Source organism: Sander vitreus, chromosome 7, assembly GCF_031162955.1.
Source record: "Sander vitreus isolate 19-12246 chromosome 7, sanVit1, whole genome shotgun sequence".
NCBI classification, from domain to species: Eukaryota; Metazoa; Chordata; class Actinopteri; order Perciformes; family Percidae; genus Sander; species Sander vitreus.
The window spans coordinates 17,395,909-17,410,536 of record NC_135861.1 but is presented as its reverse complement, the minus strand read 5'-3'; the positions used below and the strand labels follow the sequence as shown (position 1 = coordinate 17,410,536).

General features: G+C 38.7%; 1 protein-coding gene across 2 annotated transcripts; it reads left to right on the top strand.

The window, feature by feature from the left end:
• The first annotated feature begins 11,687 nt into the window (after nucleotides 1-11,687).
• On the top strand, nucleotides 11,688-14,276 carry LOC144520928 (uncharacterized). 2 transcript variants are annotated; one of them, XM_078255053.1, is made up of 4 exons: nucleotides 11,688-11,833; nucleotides 13,009-13,326; nucleotides 13,426-13,497; nucleotides 13,584-14,276. In XM_078255053.1, the coding sequence occupies exons 2-4, from the start codon at nucleotides 13,011-13,013 to the stop codon at nucleotides 13,862-13,864; spliced, it is 669 nt and encodes a 222-aa protein (XP_078111179.1). In that variant the 5' UTR covers nucleotides 11,688-11,833; nucleotides 13,009-13,010; the 3' UTR covers nucleotides 13,865-14,276. The 2 variants fall into 2 exon arrangements, with proteins under 2 accessions (XP_078111179.1, XP_078111180.1); XM_078255054.1 differs by lacking the exon at nucleotides 11,688-11,833 and adding an exon at nucleotides 11,840-11,954.
• The last annotated feature ends 352 nt before the right edge of the window (nucleotides 14,277-14,628 follow it).

The window sequence follows — 14,628 nt, the reverse complement described above, 5'->3', positions numbered from 1 at the left end:
TCCTCACGTTATCTTCATTGGTTCTTCACAAGCATGCATGTTCTTGTGATATCCATGGAAAACCTTTTATCGCCAATGAGATGAACTTTGGTGAATACCTACTGTCCAAATCAATAACATGTTGGCCAGACATTGTTTTACCCAATACCAGCCATATCTTAGCTTTGGCTCAGTCAATGTCAGAGAGAGATCGAGGTACATAAAGGGCTGGAATGGATAGATATGGCGATTAGGGCTGTAAAATATGGAGGTATGGCCTAGGTTTTAGGATTAAATAAGTGATTAGGATGGGTCGATGGAGATATATCATTATAGTTTGATAAGCTATAGCACCATCTGAAGATAGCCTTAGAGAAAATCTATATAAGGCCAGACTATTGATAAGCACATATCTTATAGAAGGTTGCTCTGATGACAACTAAATAGGTGTCAGTGAAATGTTCATTAAATCAATAGGGAATCCTCATATGCACCATTCGGTTTGATCAAATTACTTACCTGGCACACGTGAGCTTTGTTCAAGCTATAATGAGTCATATAGTTCAGATGCCTTCCTGTTTCTGTGCTGGGGAACAGTTTAGTTGCACAGCAATACCTAAAAGTACACCTGGGATGTTATGCCTGAGCACATCTATTTTTGTTGCAAATTATATTGTTTCAAAGTTTCAAATCGTAAAAAAATAAAAAATAATCCAGAGTTGTTTCCAATTTTGTCACATATTTCCTTTCAGGTTTAGTACAAGGGGCCTTTTTTTAGCAGATTGCCTGGATAATAAACACTACCACATACACTACTCGAATTAATTGCAACATATTGCTTTTTAAGTGAAGATTCATATCATCTCTTTTGCTTTTCCAAACCCTAGGGTCATTACCTAGCAAAGTAATGCATGAAAATATTACAGACAATATGTCATAGTGGTGGTAGTAGCAAATTCCAGGCAGGGCTTTAGGGGGGCCATCTGCTCTTGAGTTTCACCATAATGACCAGCTTATGAAAGCTCTATCCTAAAATTTGGCTCTATGTATGTAGCAGCAGACAATGAGCTGTCTGCCATCTGGGAATCACAACAAGTCCGCTTTCCAACACACTTGCTTCGTTGGAAATGATCTGAAGAGGTTCTTCAAACAACCATGCAACATACTGGGGAAGGCATGTGCTTTGGACAGATCTATTGCCTTTGGTTCTCATATTTGGCACCAAAAAGAAGAAACTGGATTCCTCGTTCTGCTTGTCAGGCAATGTGCAACATTAAAATGTCTGCATGTGTGCATTGTTTTCTCATCTGACATCAGACAAACCCTTACTTTATTCTGCCCCTCTATCTCTCAGACACACTCTCATGGGGAAGTTTCAACTCAACAGAGCGTGAATATGTTTGAGTTTGAGCAAGGTGTTGAAATTTCACCAAAGCAGCGAAGCCTGGGTGAAATGGGATTGTCACTCTAAAGTAAGCCGGAATCACATTATTATGCTTTGATACAGTGTTGGTAAGTTTAGCTAACATAGTCACGTGCACAGATAAGTTCAGACACACAAAAAACGCACAGAGAGAAACACACACAAAACTGAATTTCCCTGTGTGCTGAAGTGTGAAGAGGTAAGCATTATGCAGCTTCAGTTTCTCTCTGGCACACAGAATTAGCTGAGGTTAATGTCTGCACCTCAGCTTAGAAAGTGTGTGTGTGTAGAGGAGCACGGCGGGTTGACCATTTTCCCCTCTTCTGTAACTTCATTAGAGAAATATAAAATGGCAGGCCATTAGGGCAAACGCATTCAGCAGCCTTTTATTGAGAGATGCTTTTAGAAAAATCTAATTCTCCACAAATTGTATGGCACTCCAACACTCCACACACACACACACACACACACACACACACACACACACATTTCTCTAATCTTCCCAATATGACTGTAGCTCTGTGAGCTCAGTGAGGGCTGCAGGAGGAGATGGGTGGCACTGCGTTTCCACTGTGATAAAGTGGTGCCTCAAACATGGTCGTCTGTTTGCCCTGCCCTCTTATTGAACAAAAAGAAAGAGAGTGAGAAATCAAGAGGCCAACAGAGATTGCAAAACAGACACATTTGAACTTCACATTCATTTTTCCTTTCTTCCACCTCTCCTCTAACAGCCTCCATGTTCCTCTCTCTTCACGATGTGTGATTCCATCTCTCTCCTCCTCTGTTTGAGTTATTAGGGATGAGAGGAAGTTTTCTCTGTGTGGTTATTAGTATTGATCTGAGCGCCGTTCAACAGTTTCCTGCTGATTTCCTCTTGTTCGCCATCCCTCCTTTTCTTACTTTATATCCTTTAATAGTCCCCCCACCCCCACCCATCCATCTTAGCTCTGCAGCGGCTCTACAGTGAGGTTTCAGCATAGTTCTTTGTCTGCTGTGTTTGACTGATTTACTGGATATTGTGGCCTTAATACTGCTACACACACTCATGCACATACGACTAACTGACCACAGAAAAAATACATTTACATTCAAGCTCAGGTCTGAGTATTTTATTGACCAATAAAGCCACACACACACACACACACACACACACACACACACACACATCTATCATTGAGAGGTCACTATTTACTACAGGGTCCTAAGACTCTCCTCAAAATGAGGCATGTAACACTGCCTGGTTTGCTGCTTCTGAGTCTGTTGTTTGCAGACTTACGGTAAACAGAATGACATTTCAAGAATTGACAGATAAAAGGCAATAAATCAGCTAATTGCCTTCTAATTTAGTTAAATGAAACAATGTTAGCTTTAAGCAGACTTTCTGGAACTACAAACACCAATCCAATCCACCAACCACTCACTCTATTCTATGCCCCAAAAGCCCAGTGTGTGCAACTACAGTAATATATAGGTGCACTGGTGCAGAGCTCATGATCAGTGTCTTTTTATTATTAATGGAGGATTTAAATAACACAGGTGAAGGCATGTGTATTATTCATAGTATTATTGTCAGTTCTCCCCCCACACAGTGTATACTGCCAACATCATCCATCATGAGCTGTAGACACACACAAATCCCACACAGACAAGTATGCCCATATGTCAGTCATGTCAAGATCACGCACACACTAGGAAATGAATTAACAACCAGATAAGATAATATCACTTGTGTGGTGTGTTTGTGTGGTCACTGCATTATCTGTTTTCCTCATTTTTGCCACTGGTAAACATCTGACACAGTCTGCTGTGGATAAGAGTCACTAAACACTATCAATTCTATCCCTAATCCCCATTTTAGATTGTAACTTTAACCTCAACCTTTAGCCGTAACCTTAATCCTGCCACCAATCCAGTAGATCGTTAGCTTTAGTATATTTAGTGGCATTGGCATGTACTTCCTCTGTGACCATATCTATTAGTCTTGGCTAATAGAGCAGCCATCTGTAATGAAGACACACTACATAGTTCCTAATGGCTTGTAGAAGGGATGTAAACAAGGTCAAAAGTAAACCAAAATAACTCATCAAAAAGAAAAAAAAGAAAACCATCATCATGGTCTCGGCTGAAAGCAGCAGTAGTTAACAAAGCTATTTGTAAATAGAAAAGTGGAGCAGGAGGCCGGTTCTAGGGGGAAATCATTTTGCCAGGTACGTTATCTACAGTTCAACTTGGCCTGTCCTCAGTTGAGAGGCCAAGGAACACAGGAAGTGTCTCTCCCAAGCTTTGTGCTGCTCAGTGACCAGGAGGACACAGTTTTAAAAAGAAAACGTATAAATAGAGGGCAGTTTCTGACGGACAGAAGCAAGGATAGTCACTCTAACAGAACACACTGACACAGTCACAAAACCAGACGGGGACTTTACAGAAGAGGGCCAAACACAAGCTGGTTCCAAATACTTCGTACTACATACTAATAGAATGGATATTTTGTATTTTGTAGTTTGTGCAATGTCAGTTCAGTCAGGAAAACAATAAGTGAAATAGAGGCCTAAAGAGTAATTTCATTTTACTTTTAAACTGAGGCCTAAAACTTTGCCACTGTTTTTGCCGAGGTCATATAAAGATTTTTTAAAGACATTTTTGTAATTCTGCACTTCTTAGGTATTTTAAATCTATTTCAATTTCATTTTTTTAAATGTATCTATATATTTATGTATAAATTGTCTTATTTTTCTGTTTTATTTGTTTTGGATGTTCATGTTTTTTTATGCTTTATATAAAACACTTTGAATGGACTTTGTTTATTAAATGTGATATAAAGATAAACATGCCTTGCCTTGCCTGACATTTTGGCCACAATAGGAAAGGTTGAAGAGATATGTGAGGAGTCTTTGGCCATTAGACCGCATCATGACTTTACCAATTTACAAGTGTAGTCACGCCATAATACAAAATGACCAGTGATTTAAGTGAAATCCAAGTGTGGAGCTGATGGGGCCTAAAACATCTAAACTAATCTAAATTCTGTGTTCCCTTAGCACAACCTGGTCAAAGGACATTTTCTGATCAATATGATGGAAAACAAGGTGGAAGGAGAGGAGCAGTTTGGAAAATGTACATTTAATTTTCATTCTATGATAAAACATGATTTTACAATGTGGAAAAGCTGAATAGGAAAACAAACAAAAAATTCCTTAGTTGCAAAGGGTCCCTTGCACTTGGATGTGAAAGTCAAATCATTACATTACTTTACATTACATTATGTTCCTATGTATTACATTGTGCATATTGCATTTTAGTTCCTGGACACTTAGTATTCAGTAAAATATAGAACGTAATAGCAATACAAAAACAGCAGACACACACAAAGCTCATTTACAAACACACATGCACAAATGCACTATTCACGTGGCTCATCAGTGTGAATATACAAAGACACAAACACCCTACATCAAGATCTAACTGGCTGCTATATTTAGAAAATGTGAACTGGGACAAGGAATCTGAACATTTCTGCTACCATTTTTTGCAGTCTGTGGAAAAGGAATTGTCATGCTCCACGGCAGCAACAATCTGGACTGATGACAATCCTGTATAACAGCCTCTTGTGTTCACTTTAGCCTACCAAAGCAAATACAGAGTTACATGTCTCTCACTTGTACTTGTTTCCTCTCTCTCCCTCCCCCTCTCTGTGAATATGAATGATATTCGGTTGCACATTAATCCACCCTGGATATTAATTACAGTCTCCATTAACATTTAATAAATACTTCCCAGGTGGGCTTGCTGCTGAGTGAACTGAGAGCCTTATTAAATATTAGGCCTTTAATTGGCCTTTCACTCCAATGAATGGCTTTTTAATTAGCGTGCAGTTATCATCCCTCCACCAACCACAGGGCCAGGCTGATCAGCACACACAGATGTGCCAGTTTTGCTGAGTGAGGGCATCTTAATGACCTGAGGTAGGCCACTCGTTGCATAATACTCCATTCCCGTAGCCAAGGGAGGAATAGTGCAATCTGTGGGTTGCAGGCCACAGCCAGACACTAAGTGATTGTCTGGTTATAGCATGGAGATCTATTGGAATGGCAAGGATACCGTTTTTCAGTAAATATGTGTGGGTGCAGACTAGGTAAACACACACTCACATGCCAAGGAAAATGTAACTGCTACAAAGAAGACCAATACAATTTTGTATTCCCTTTTTTAAATTTAACCAGCCAGGACCACTGTGATACATAAACATGTTTTACATTTATGTATTTGCTTAGTTACTCATTCATTGTCTTTACTACTGAGTTTCTGGAACACATATGCATGCACTGATTAGAAAGCAGGGGACCACCCTGGACTGATTTCCAGCCCTGGCCCCTGAGCTTGCATCTTCAACACATCACACATCAATGTGCAACTCTGTTTTCCCTTATTTGGTTTCCTTATTCATTAATTGATTTTTCATATATAAATATATTTAAGGGTGTGCCAGCAATGCAAGGTAAGATTAGGACCTGGTTTAAAGAATGTATAACCCAACTAAAGCAAATTCATTGGTTATTTTAGAGGATTTTCAGCCATTCTGAGAGACAATTTCTGGAACAAACACTTATAAAACTTACATTTACAGATATGGAATTTTGTCACAATATACCAGCAATCAGTGACTTGGTCTAAAAATATCTGCATCAGCATCTGTCATCAAAATTCAATAATGCCATAAAGTGAGGGCCTTCCAAATAAATATGGAGACAATGACGAATAAAATACTCCAAAATATCTGATTCTAAAAAATATATTACATATTTTTTCCAACTTCAATCCAAGGCTTTCAAGCAAAGCTTTTTTCTATTGAATCGGTAAGGAGATTTCCTCCTGCTGGGGATGTTGGGTGTGACGCAACACTCAAACATGAATTACTGCCATATCTGGACTGCCACCAATTATTATACACACATATACACATATTCACACCAGTATGCAGTGAAAACACAGCAGGAGAGAGTGACGGCTGTCACAAACTCTTAAAATCACAGAGACAGGGACACCACCTCCAAGCTTTGGATGTACGCACAAACACTACAGCATACACACTCACACATACGTTAATCACTCAAAGTCATCTCCCCTGTCTCCTAGTGCTTTAATTAGCTTAGCTAGAGCAGGATTTGTTAAAAAGCATAAGGGTGAAACACACCCAGCATATGTAAGTGGACTTCTTTAACCCAGTCAAATTTGCTGCACTAATGGGGATATTAGCATGTAGTAAGTGCAACAGAAATGATTGTGTGCAGGTAATGGTGGTAGCTGACTGGAAAGAATGAGAGACAATTTGCTTGGTTATATAATTTTTATGACGGCAAAGAAACTAACTGCCTGGGGTTTGATTTTGTTACAAACAGCACTGTTTTTCCTGTATTGATCAGATCAATAAAGTTCCAGGGATTCTTTCAGTTGATGATGAATACTGAGGATAATATAAGCCTTGAAAACTACTGTTATATTCACTTGATGGAATAAGACACAATATAGCTGAAGGCAATGCAAAGCAGTTAGGTTCAATAATTATTCCTTTCTATTCTCTGTATTTCCCCATGAAATCTACAAATAAAACCAATACTTCTGTGAATTTATTCATTGGAGCCCAAACAATATTACCAATGCAAATAAGTAGGTAGATGTAGATGAGTGCTTTTGTTTGTGCAGTGCACATGCAGTACGTAACTGGAAAAACTAAACCTTGTTTGCTTTTGTTTTGCTCTGTATCCGACCTCAGAAAATCATTAATCATAAGCAAGCTAAATAGCATGCAGGTAAATTCACTCACACACACACACACACACACACACACAATACCAAAAGACTAATCTATGTTCACACTTTTAAAGTAACCAGCAAGCATAAATAGATAATACAACCTCAAACATTTGTCATATTTCCATTACTATTGAGCTTTGAATAGGGGAACAGGCAGGTGGCAGTGCCTTCTCAAAATATGATGACTGTGTGCAATATAGTCACTGCAGACATCAGTTGCAAGTGCATCTGCACTTCAAGAGTATCTGCAAACCTCTCACTACCAATCTATGGACACTTCTAAGACAAATACAGTGATTAACTAAACGCCAGAAGGAACAACTTGGAAATGTTTCTTGTGACAGATGAAACTGCTTATATTGCCTTACTGTGACTAACATCAAGCATGCATAACAACCATTCACAATATGCAATACAGATTCACAGGATCATGTTTGTGATGCAATGAGTGGTGAACCTGTTAGGAAACCACAGAGAAAGTTGTTATCTGGGAATTCTGTAAAAATGATGATGTCCCCTAATTGACTTGAGTAACAATTATTTATTAAATCTCTTTAGAACCCTAACAGCAGTGGGAAGACATTCTGCACAGTTTTTCCTTGTAAGTTTAAACCAGGCCGGTGTTGTCATTATTGTTCATGTTGCTGCCAATCCACAAGGACCCTAAATGCATTAGAAGATAGAAGATGTGAGTCGATGTTCAGTCGTTGTCACAACAGAGGCCCTCGCTTGGATCAAAAGGTTAGGTGTGATGTACTCAGAAAACATTACACTTTCAGATTCAGACCTCAGTCTAGGGTCAATCCAGTTCCCAGACAGAGGGAACATAATTTAGGACAGTCCTAACCAGACCCCAAAGCCAGCACAGTGTGGGTCCATTTTGCCTCTGGGTTTCTTGCGGGAGGTCAGGATGTATTTACATGCATTGTCTCATGTCTAAGAACAGAGATGCTGTTGGGTTGAGGCAGGTCTGAGCTTTATGGCTGAAATTATCCAAAAGGTATGCTATGAGTGAGGGATTCAAATAATACTTTAGAATGATAAGAGCGCCCTCTAGAGGTTGACTTACACTGCAATAGACACATCAATTTGCTCTCTTCCATCTTTGGTTCACTTTGTTCCTTTGCATTTGATGTGATGATGCAGATTTGAATGGTTGCTGAATCCTGTAAACAGTGTCTCAACACAACTCTGACGGGTGACTTCATTGAATTACAGCAGGTATAATGAACTGACATCATCTGACAATTTCCTCTCCGCGAGTCCAGTGACTTCAACTGTAATGATCTCAAAGTCTCCTGCTTAAAAACACACACACACACACACACACACACACACACACACACAAACACACAGAGTCCCTTCTCCTGCATTCATCCAATTTCTCCAGCAGCTCCTCCATGGCTGCAGTCTGAGAATGTGTGTCAGTCAGACTCCATTCATTAGACTTAAAGGGAGGAAAATGCCTTTGTATTTGTCATTTTTCAGTTTCCTCTCTAAAGGAGGGGTGCTGAGGAGCACACACACTTAAATTATGTACACTTCTACCAGCGCTGATGGACTAGTCAATTACATTACGGGCTCAACCTATAAGTCCTCTGCAAATTGTCTCCTTCCCATAATGAATAGCAGCTTCATATATGTTTAATTTGAGAGAATGCATATTATAATGGTGCTGAATGATAATGGATGGTTATCCTGCCTTTATACCATATTACAACTTTCTTTCCTCTAAAAGTAAGGATAATATCATCTCAGATAGCATTACTTAGGCGCTCTGAGTTGAGCCTTACTGAAATCTCTTTTTCTACTTTTCTGGAGGCAACTTATTCTTCTTCTATCTGCACTTATTCTTCCGTCATAATACTAAATTTAGCCTCTTTTTGCAAGAAACTGAAGCTTTCCACCTACAGTATGTTTCCACTGTAAACAGCTGCTTCCCTTTGTCACTCTCTCTTCCTCCCTGTCTCTGTTCTGCTGCCCTGCTCCCATGCTCTTTCCTCCTTTCACTCTGGTATTTCATATATAATGCATGTTAAACAAACAGACATGTCAGAGTCACTCAAATGCATGGCTGTCCCCTCGCTGCTGCTCCATTCACCCTGAGAGTGGGGGGTCACATCTCTAAGGCCCCTGTGTGCCAGCTGAACTACAGTCAGCTACAGCAAATAAAAAATTCTACATGGGAGAGTCTATTCATACAAAAAGGTGAAGCCTCTTTCATCATATAAAACCATACCAGTTCTGTGAGCGGAGCTTTCATGTAGAATCCTTGCAAATGTGGGCTCAAGTCTAAGTTTCAAGGAAATATAACAAAGGAGTTGTGTTTGAAGCTATTTGTAAAGTGGATGCTTATTCAAAGGAGAGAAGTCTCTTTTATGAAGAATTTCACCACCTCTTTCTTGTGAAGGAGTTCCGTTTTAGTGCACAATTGTTTCTTTGTAACCACACAAAAGTTCATACTTGTGTATTGTGAAAGCAAATGTAGACCAAACTTCATTTTGTCCGTTGCGGTTCAGAGTGCTAAAGACTGTCGGTAGAGCAATTCCCCCCATTACTTTACATGTAAATCTAATTTATTGTTAAGGCGCGGAGGAGGCTGCTGCACCAGCTCACTCTTGAATTGTATACATGCATAAATAAACACACACACACACACTCTTCTACAAAATCCCAATTTTCCAGGTGCAGAGGTCTGTAGAATGGAGTCAGAGTCACTCATAAGGAAACTGCATTATTCTCCATCAGCACTGTGGAGTGTCCAAGCTATTATACCATCCACCACTAGCATGCACATACAAATGGAGTTTACCACTTGACAGAGAGCGCGATGGGGCCTGAAAAGCACAAGAGTATGAGTGGGATCGTGCTCGATCAGCGGCAGAGTAGGTTCATTTTCATATTCCATACAGAACATGCTCCACTTGTGTTGCAGTGATTTAATGCAAAATGACTAAGTGCACATTTCATTGGCACATTATACAGCATTTGGAGTTGAAAGCTCACCAGCGTGTCAACATGTGCATATTTTCTGAGATCAGTAGATCACTGTGTAAGTCTTCACAATGTATCTTCTCAAGATCAAGTCTGAACATAATGCAAATTTATAGCATAATAAAGTCATCAGACGTACATTAAGGTAGATGAATTGTCTCATACAGCAGTCTCACCTGGGTGGTAATAATAAACAATAAGAATAAAGGATGGTTCTCTCCACTCTTTCCTCCCACTGTAGGCAGAGAGAAAACTGGATTTATTCAGACAGCTAATACAAACAGTGATTCAGAGTGTATACTGTGTGTGGATGAAATGGGCTCGAGAGGCTTTTCCTCTCACACAAAGCAAATATCTGTCCAGGAATAACATATTGATTCATCATTTCCCAGAGAAACTGAGTAAACAGGCTAAGCAGACGTGTGACCGGTGGCGGCTGATAATTGTTGTTCGGTAACAGTCAGAGGCCTGGGGAGGAAGTTATTCACTAAACTACATCATTCACATGGCCATGCATGTACCTGCAAACACACACACACATCTTCTGTTTGGTATTCATTCAGTGAATCTTTTCTGCTCAAATAAAACTATCAAATATTTATTTCCATGTCTACAGCATTCCACTTCGACTGTATGAACAACAACACGTTTCTCGGTGCCGACATGAATGTTTGAGCTTCGAGGCCCAGAAGAAGAGAAGCCATTTAGTTTACAGTTTAACAATTTAAATGAATAACAACAGCAGTCAGTGTTTGTCTCCTGGATATGTGTTCATTTCAGCGATACAGCATTAGACATAGCATTATTCTCTTCTCTTCTTCATATATATATATATATATATATATATATATCTTTTTCAGGAGTACTAGTACAAGTAGTAGTAACATATCTATAATACAATTTCATTTTATATTGCATTATAATATCACTATGTAACAATATTATATTGCTACTATATTGTTATTATTGTACTTTTATATTATCATATTATATGCCACAATATTCTCTTTTATTTATAATATATATATATATATATACTTCATATTATTGTTTTTGATATCTTTTTTTAATCTCACTCATAATTCCGTCAATCTCTTATTTTATTTTATTATTTGTTTCTTTCAAATAGTTTTTTTATCTGCTTTCTAAGCTCATAGCCTGTCTCTGTTCTGCCGTAACATCAATAATTTATTGATAGAATCAATAAAGTCTTATCTTTATTTAAACATTGTGTTATTACAGTTTTACCTTGAATAAAAGCCCCATGAGTGCTTCCCTCACTACTATCTCAAATAATTTCTAATTAGGGTTAGGTAGACTGGCTCTGCTACTAGTGCAATGTGTAATCAATTCCACCAGATGTCACCAAATCCTCACAGCCGTGGCAGATTACTGCAGTTAAATCCTCCATCCACTGGATGGAAGCACACAGAAAAGAAATGCTGGTGGTAATACATTTTTCCACTGTCTGTCGAAAATAGACAAAGAAGATAAAGCAGCGGGAGTAAAAGGAGCATGGTGCATGTGATCATGTAAACAGAAGGAAATATGTTTTCAGTCTGTCTGCAAACAGCTGTTTTTGTTTGATCGTGTGTTTTTCTAATACTCCAGCTGTTACAATAAATGGTAAGAGAGGCTTATGGGAATATATTTTGTTTTTTTACATAGAGTAAAAGTCGTACTTACTGTAAGAGAGTGTGAGGCGCATCTGGAGCTGGACGACAAAAGAGGCTGTGCACGCTGAATGGTAGCCGGCAGGAAACCAGGAAGTCCAGACATACAGATATTGAGCATTGGACTGCTGAAACATACATATTGTTGTAATGTAGTTTTAGAATGTAAATAATATTGTGTTAAAATAACAAACATATAAACATTATTTTGAATTAAGTTCTCCCCCCTTAGAATATTATATTGTATATTTGGGCGTATTTATGTATATATACATAATATATACATATATAATATACATATATATTATATATATATATATATATGTATGTATGTATATATACATAAATACGCCCATTTTAGCTCTTGTTGATTTGCTGAAGATTGATATATACTTGAACTTAAATAGATAATTATGTATTTCTATTAACACTTGAAATTCTTCATGACCAACAATCGGTAATTGTGCTAGTAGACACAGTTAGCCTACTTGCATCAAGATATTAATATAAGCTATATTTTGACAGATTGGCTGCTTATTGGTCATTAACAAATCACTGGAGAGAACTTGCTATAGTGGCTTTGGAAGTGTTCCTCAAATAGTGAGTGTTCCTCAAATAGATGTGAGTATATTATATCTCTATATTCATGTTAGTTACAGTTGCAGTCGTGAAGGAGTCTTGTAGGAATTATGCAGGTATTGTGCAGGACAATGAATTGACTTTTTCATGTAAACATGACTAAGAGAGTCTGCTGGGTCATTTTTCCTAGTCTTGTGTTATAAAATGTGAAATCTTTTGAGGCTTTAAACCCCCTTTTAAGCTGGGTCATAACCTCTGTTCAGATGTAAGCAACGGTAGCCCATGATTCTAATACTGTGAGCCTATACTAATCAGCAACAAGGGAATTTGACATATTGGGCAGAAAATGACTGTAGATGCAATGGAGATAACCTGTCATTCTCTATCAATAATATCTGTTAGGGTTTCATTACTTAAAGCAGTACAACTGAGTTTTGTTGAACTGCCACAATGTATTCAAAAATTGGTTTTGCAATTATTTCAGATTTGATGTGTGCTTCCATTAAAAGAATACATAATCACTTTATTTCTCATTTAAATGATACTCAGTCATGGCTGAGGAACCAGCAGCAGAAATCCAGCTACTCAGAAGCCAGAAGGTCAAGCTGATAGACATTCTCAGTGCCGATGCCGATTTTGTCCTGCAGCATGCAGACTCTCGCTGTCTGCTGTCTGTTCACGGCTACCAGCAGATGAAAGCTTGCCGTGTTCCTAGTGAGAAGGTAACAGACCTGCTGGATCACATCATCCAGAGAGGTCCTGAAGCAGCGCGGGGTCTGCTGGAACTTCTGAACGACCCGGCCCTGCAGGAAACCTTCCCAAGGCTTCGCTTCATTAAGGATCTGCAAGTCAACACGCTGTCTTCAGGTAGGACAAAGTCTGTTAAGTATGGTCAGCAATGGCATTGTGAAATACTGTTAGATTTCCATGTGAAATATAAAAGTTTTCTCTATTTACAACGAAAAGGCGAAACATCAAGAAAGAGAGAAAGAGAAGACTTACAAGAGACTATTCCATCCAAAAAGATCTACACCAAAGGTGGGTCACACTACACTCAAAGCTTTTCCCTTTAAAACATTGTAGAGACCTTCACCTACTTTATCTGCCTCTGTGTCATTGCACAGGCTCTCGCTTAGTTAAGGAGAAGCAGCTGATGACCGTGGCTCGTACCATTGGCAGATCTTGGAAGGAGATTGGCAGACTGGCTCTGGACATCCCCTCCGTAAAGCTGGAACAGATTGTAGAGGACCATTCGCTCCATGTAGAGCGAGTGTTTGCCATGCTGCGCTACTGGAGCACCTGCCAGAGGGAAAAAGCCACTGCTGCTCACCTGCACTCGCTGCTCAGTCAAAAAGACTGGGCGCTGCCACCTGAAAGCATTGACTCTCTGTTGGAGACTGACTGAGGCCGTAACTCTCTGGTACTTGCTGGGACTGAAACCCTGTTTTTACTCAAAATGAGTGTGTTTCTCATCATATAGACTGTCATTCCATATCAGGAAAAAATAACACTTGAAGACTTTAGTATGGAATGACCCCACAGTTCCATTAAGTACCACTGAGGCCTTTTGTTCAAGGTTCTTTATATATTGTTTACAATCTATTCATATTTTTGTCATCCAGATTGTCCATACTGTAATTTTGCTATGTTGGTCTATTCTATCTAAGCATAGAGGGTGTTGTATGCTGTATAGATTGTAAAGCCCTTTAAGATAGTGGGCTAAGGTCAAGGATCAACTTATACTAATTTTCTATGACAGCTTTAATTACAATAGTATAAAAACTGAGTTTTGTTTTATGAAAAATATTTTAAAGAGGTGTTTGTTTTCTTTTCTTAGTGTCTGTATTAAGGATTTTGGTTCTCCTTCCAGTCAAGGACAAATTAGGAAGGCAGGTTAAATAGCAAGAAGTGATAAATGGGAGAACAGAACATAAATACATAGTAAAGTAAAATAAATACATAGATGACGGAAAAAAAGGCATAACATTTTAAATTATATGACTGAAAATGATATTTCAACGACCCAATGTAAAAACGGGGGTGTCTATAAATTGACTTGGAATTCTGAAAGTGTTCTAGAAAAGGCCCCCACGCCTTTTTGAATTTGTTGTTGCAGCCTGTGACCGAGTAGCGAATTGTTTCAAGATTTTAACAAGACGTAATGTCCCT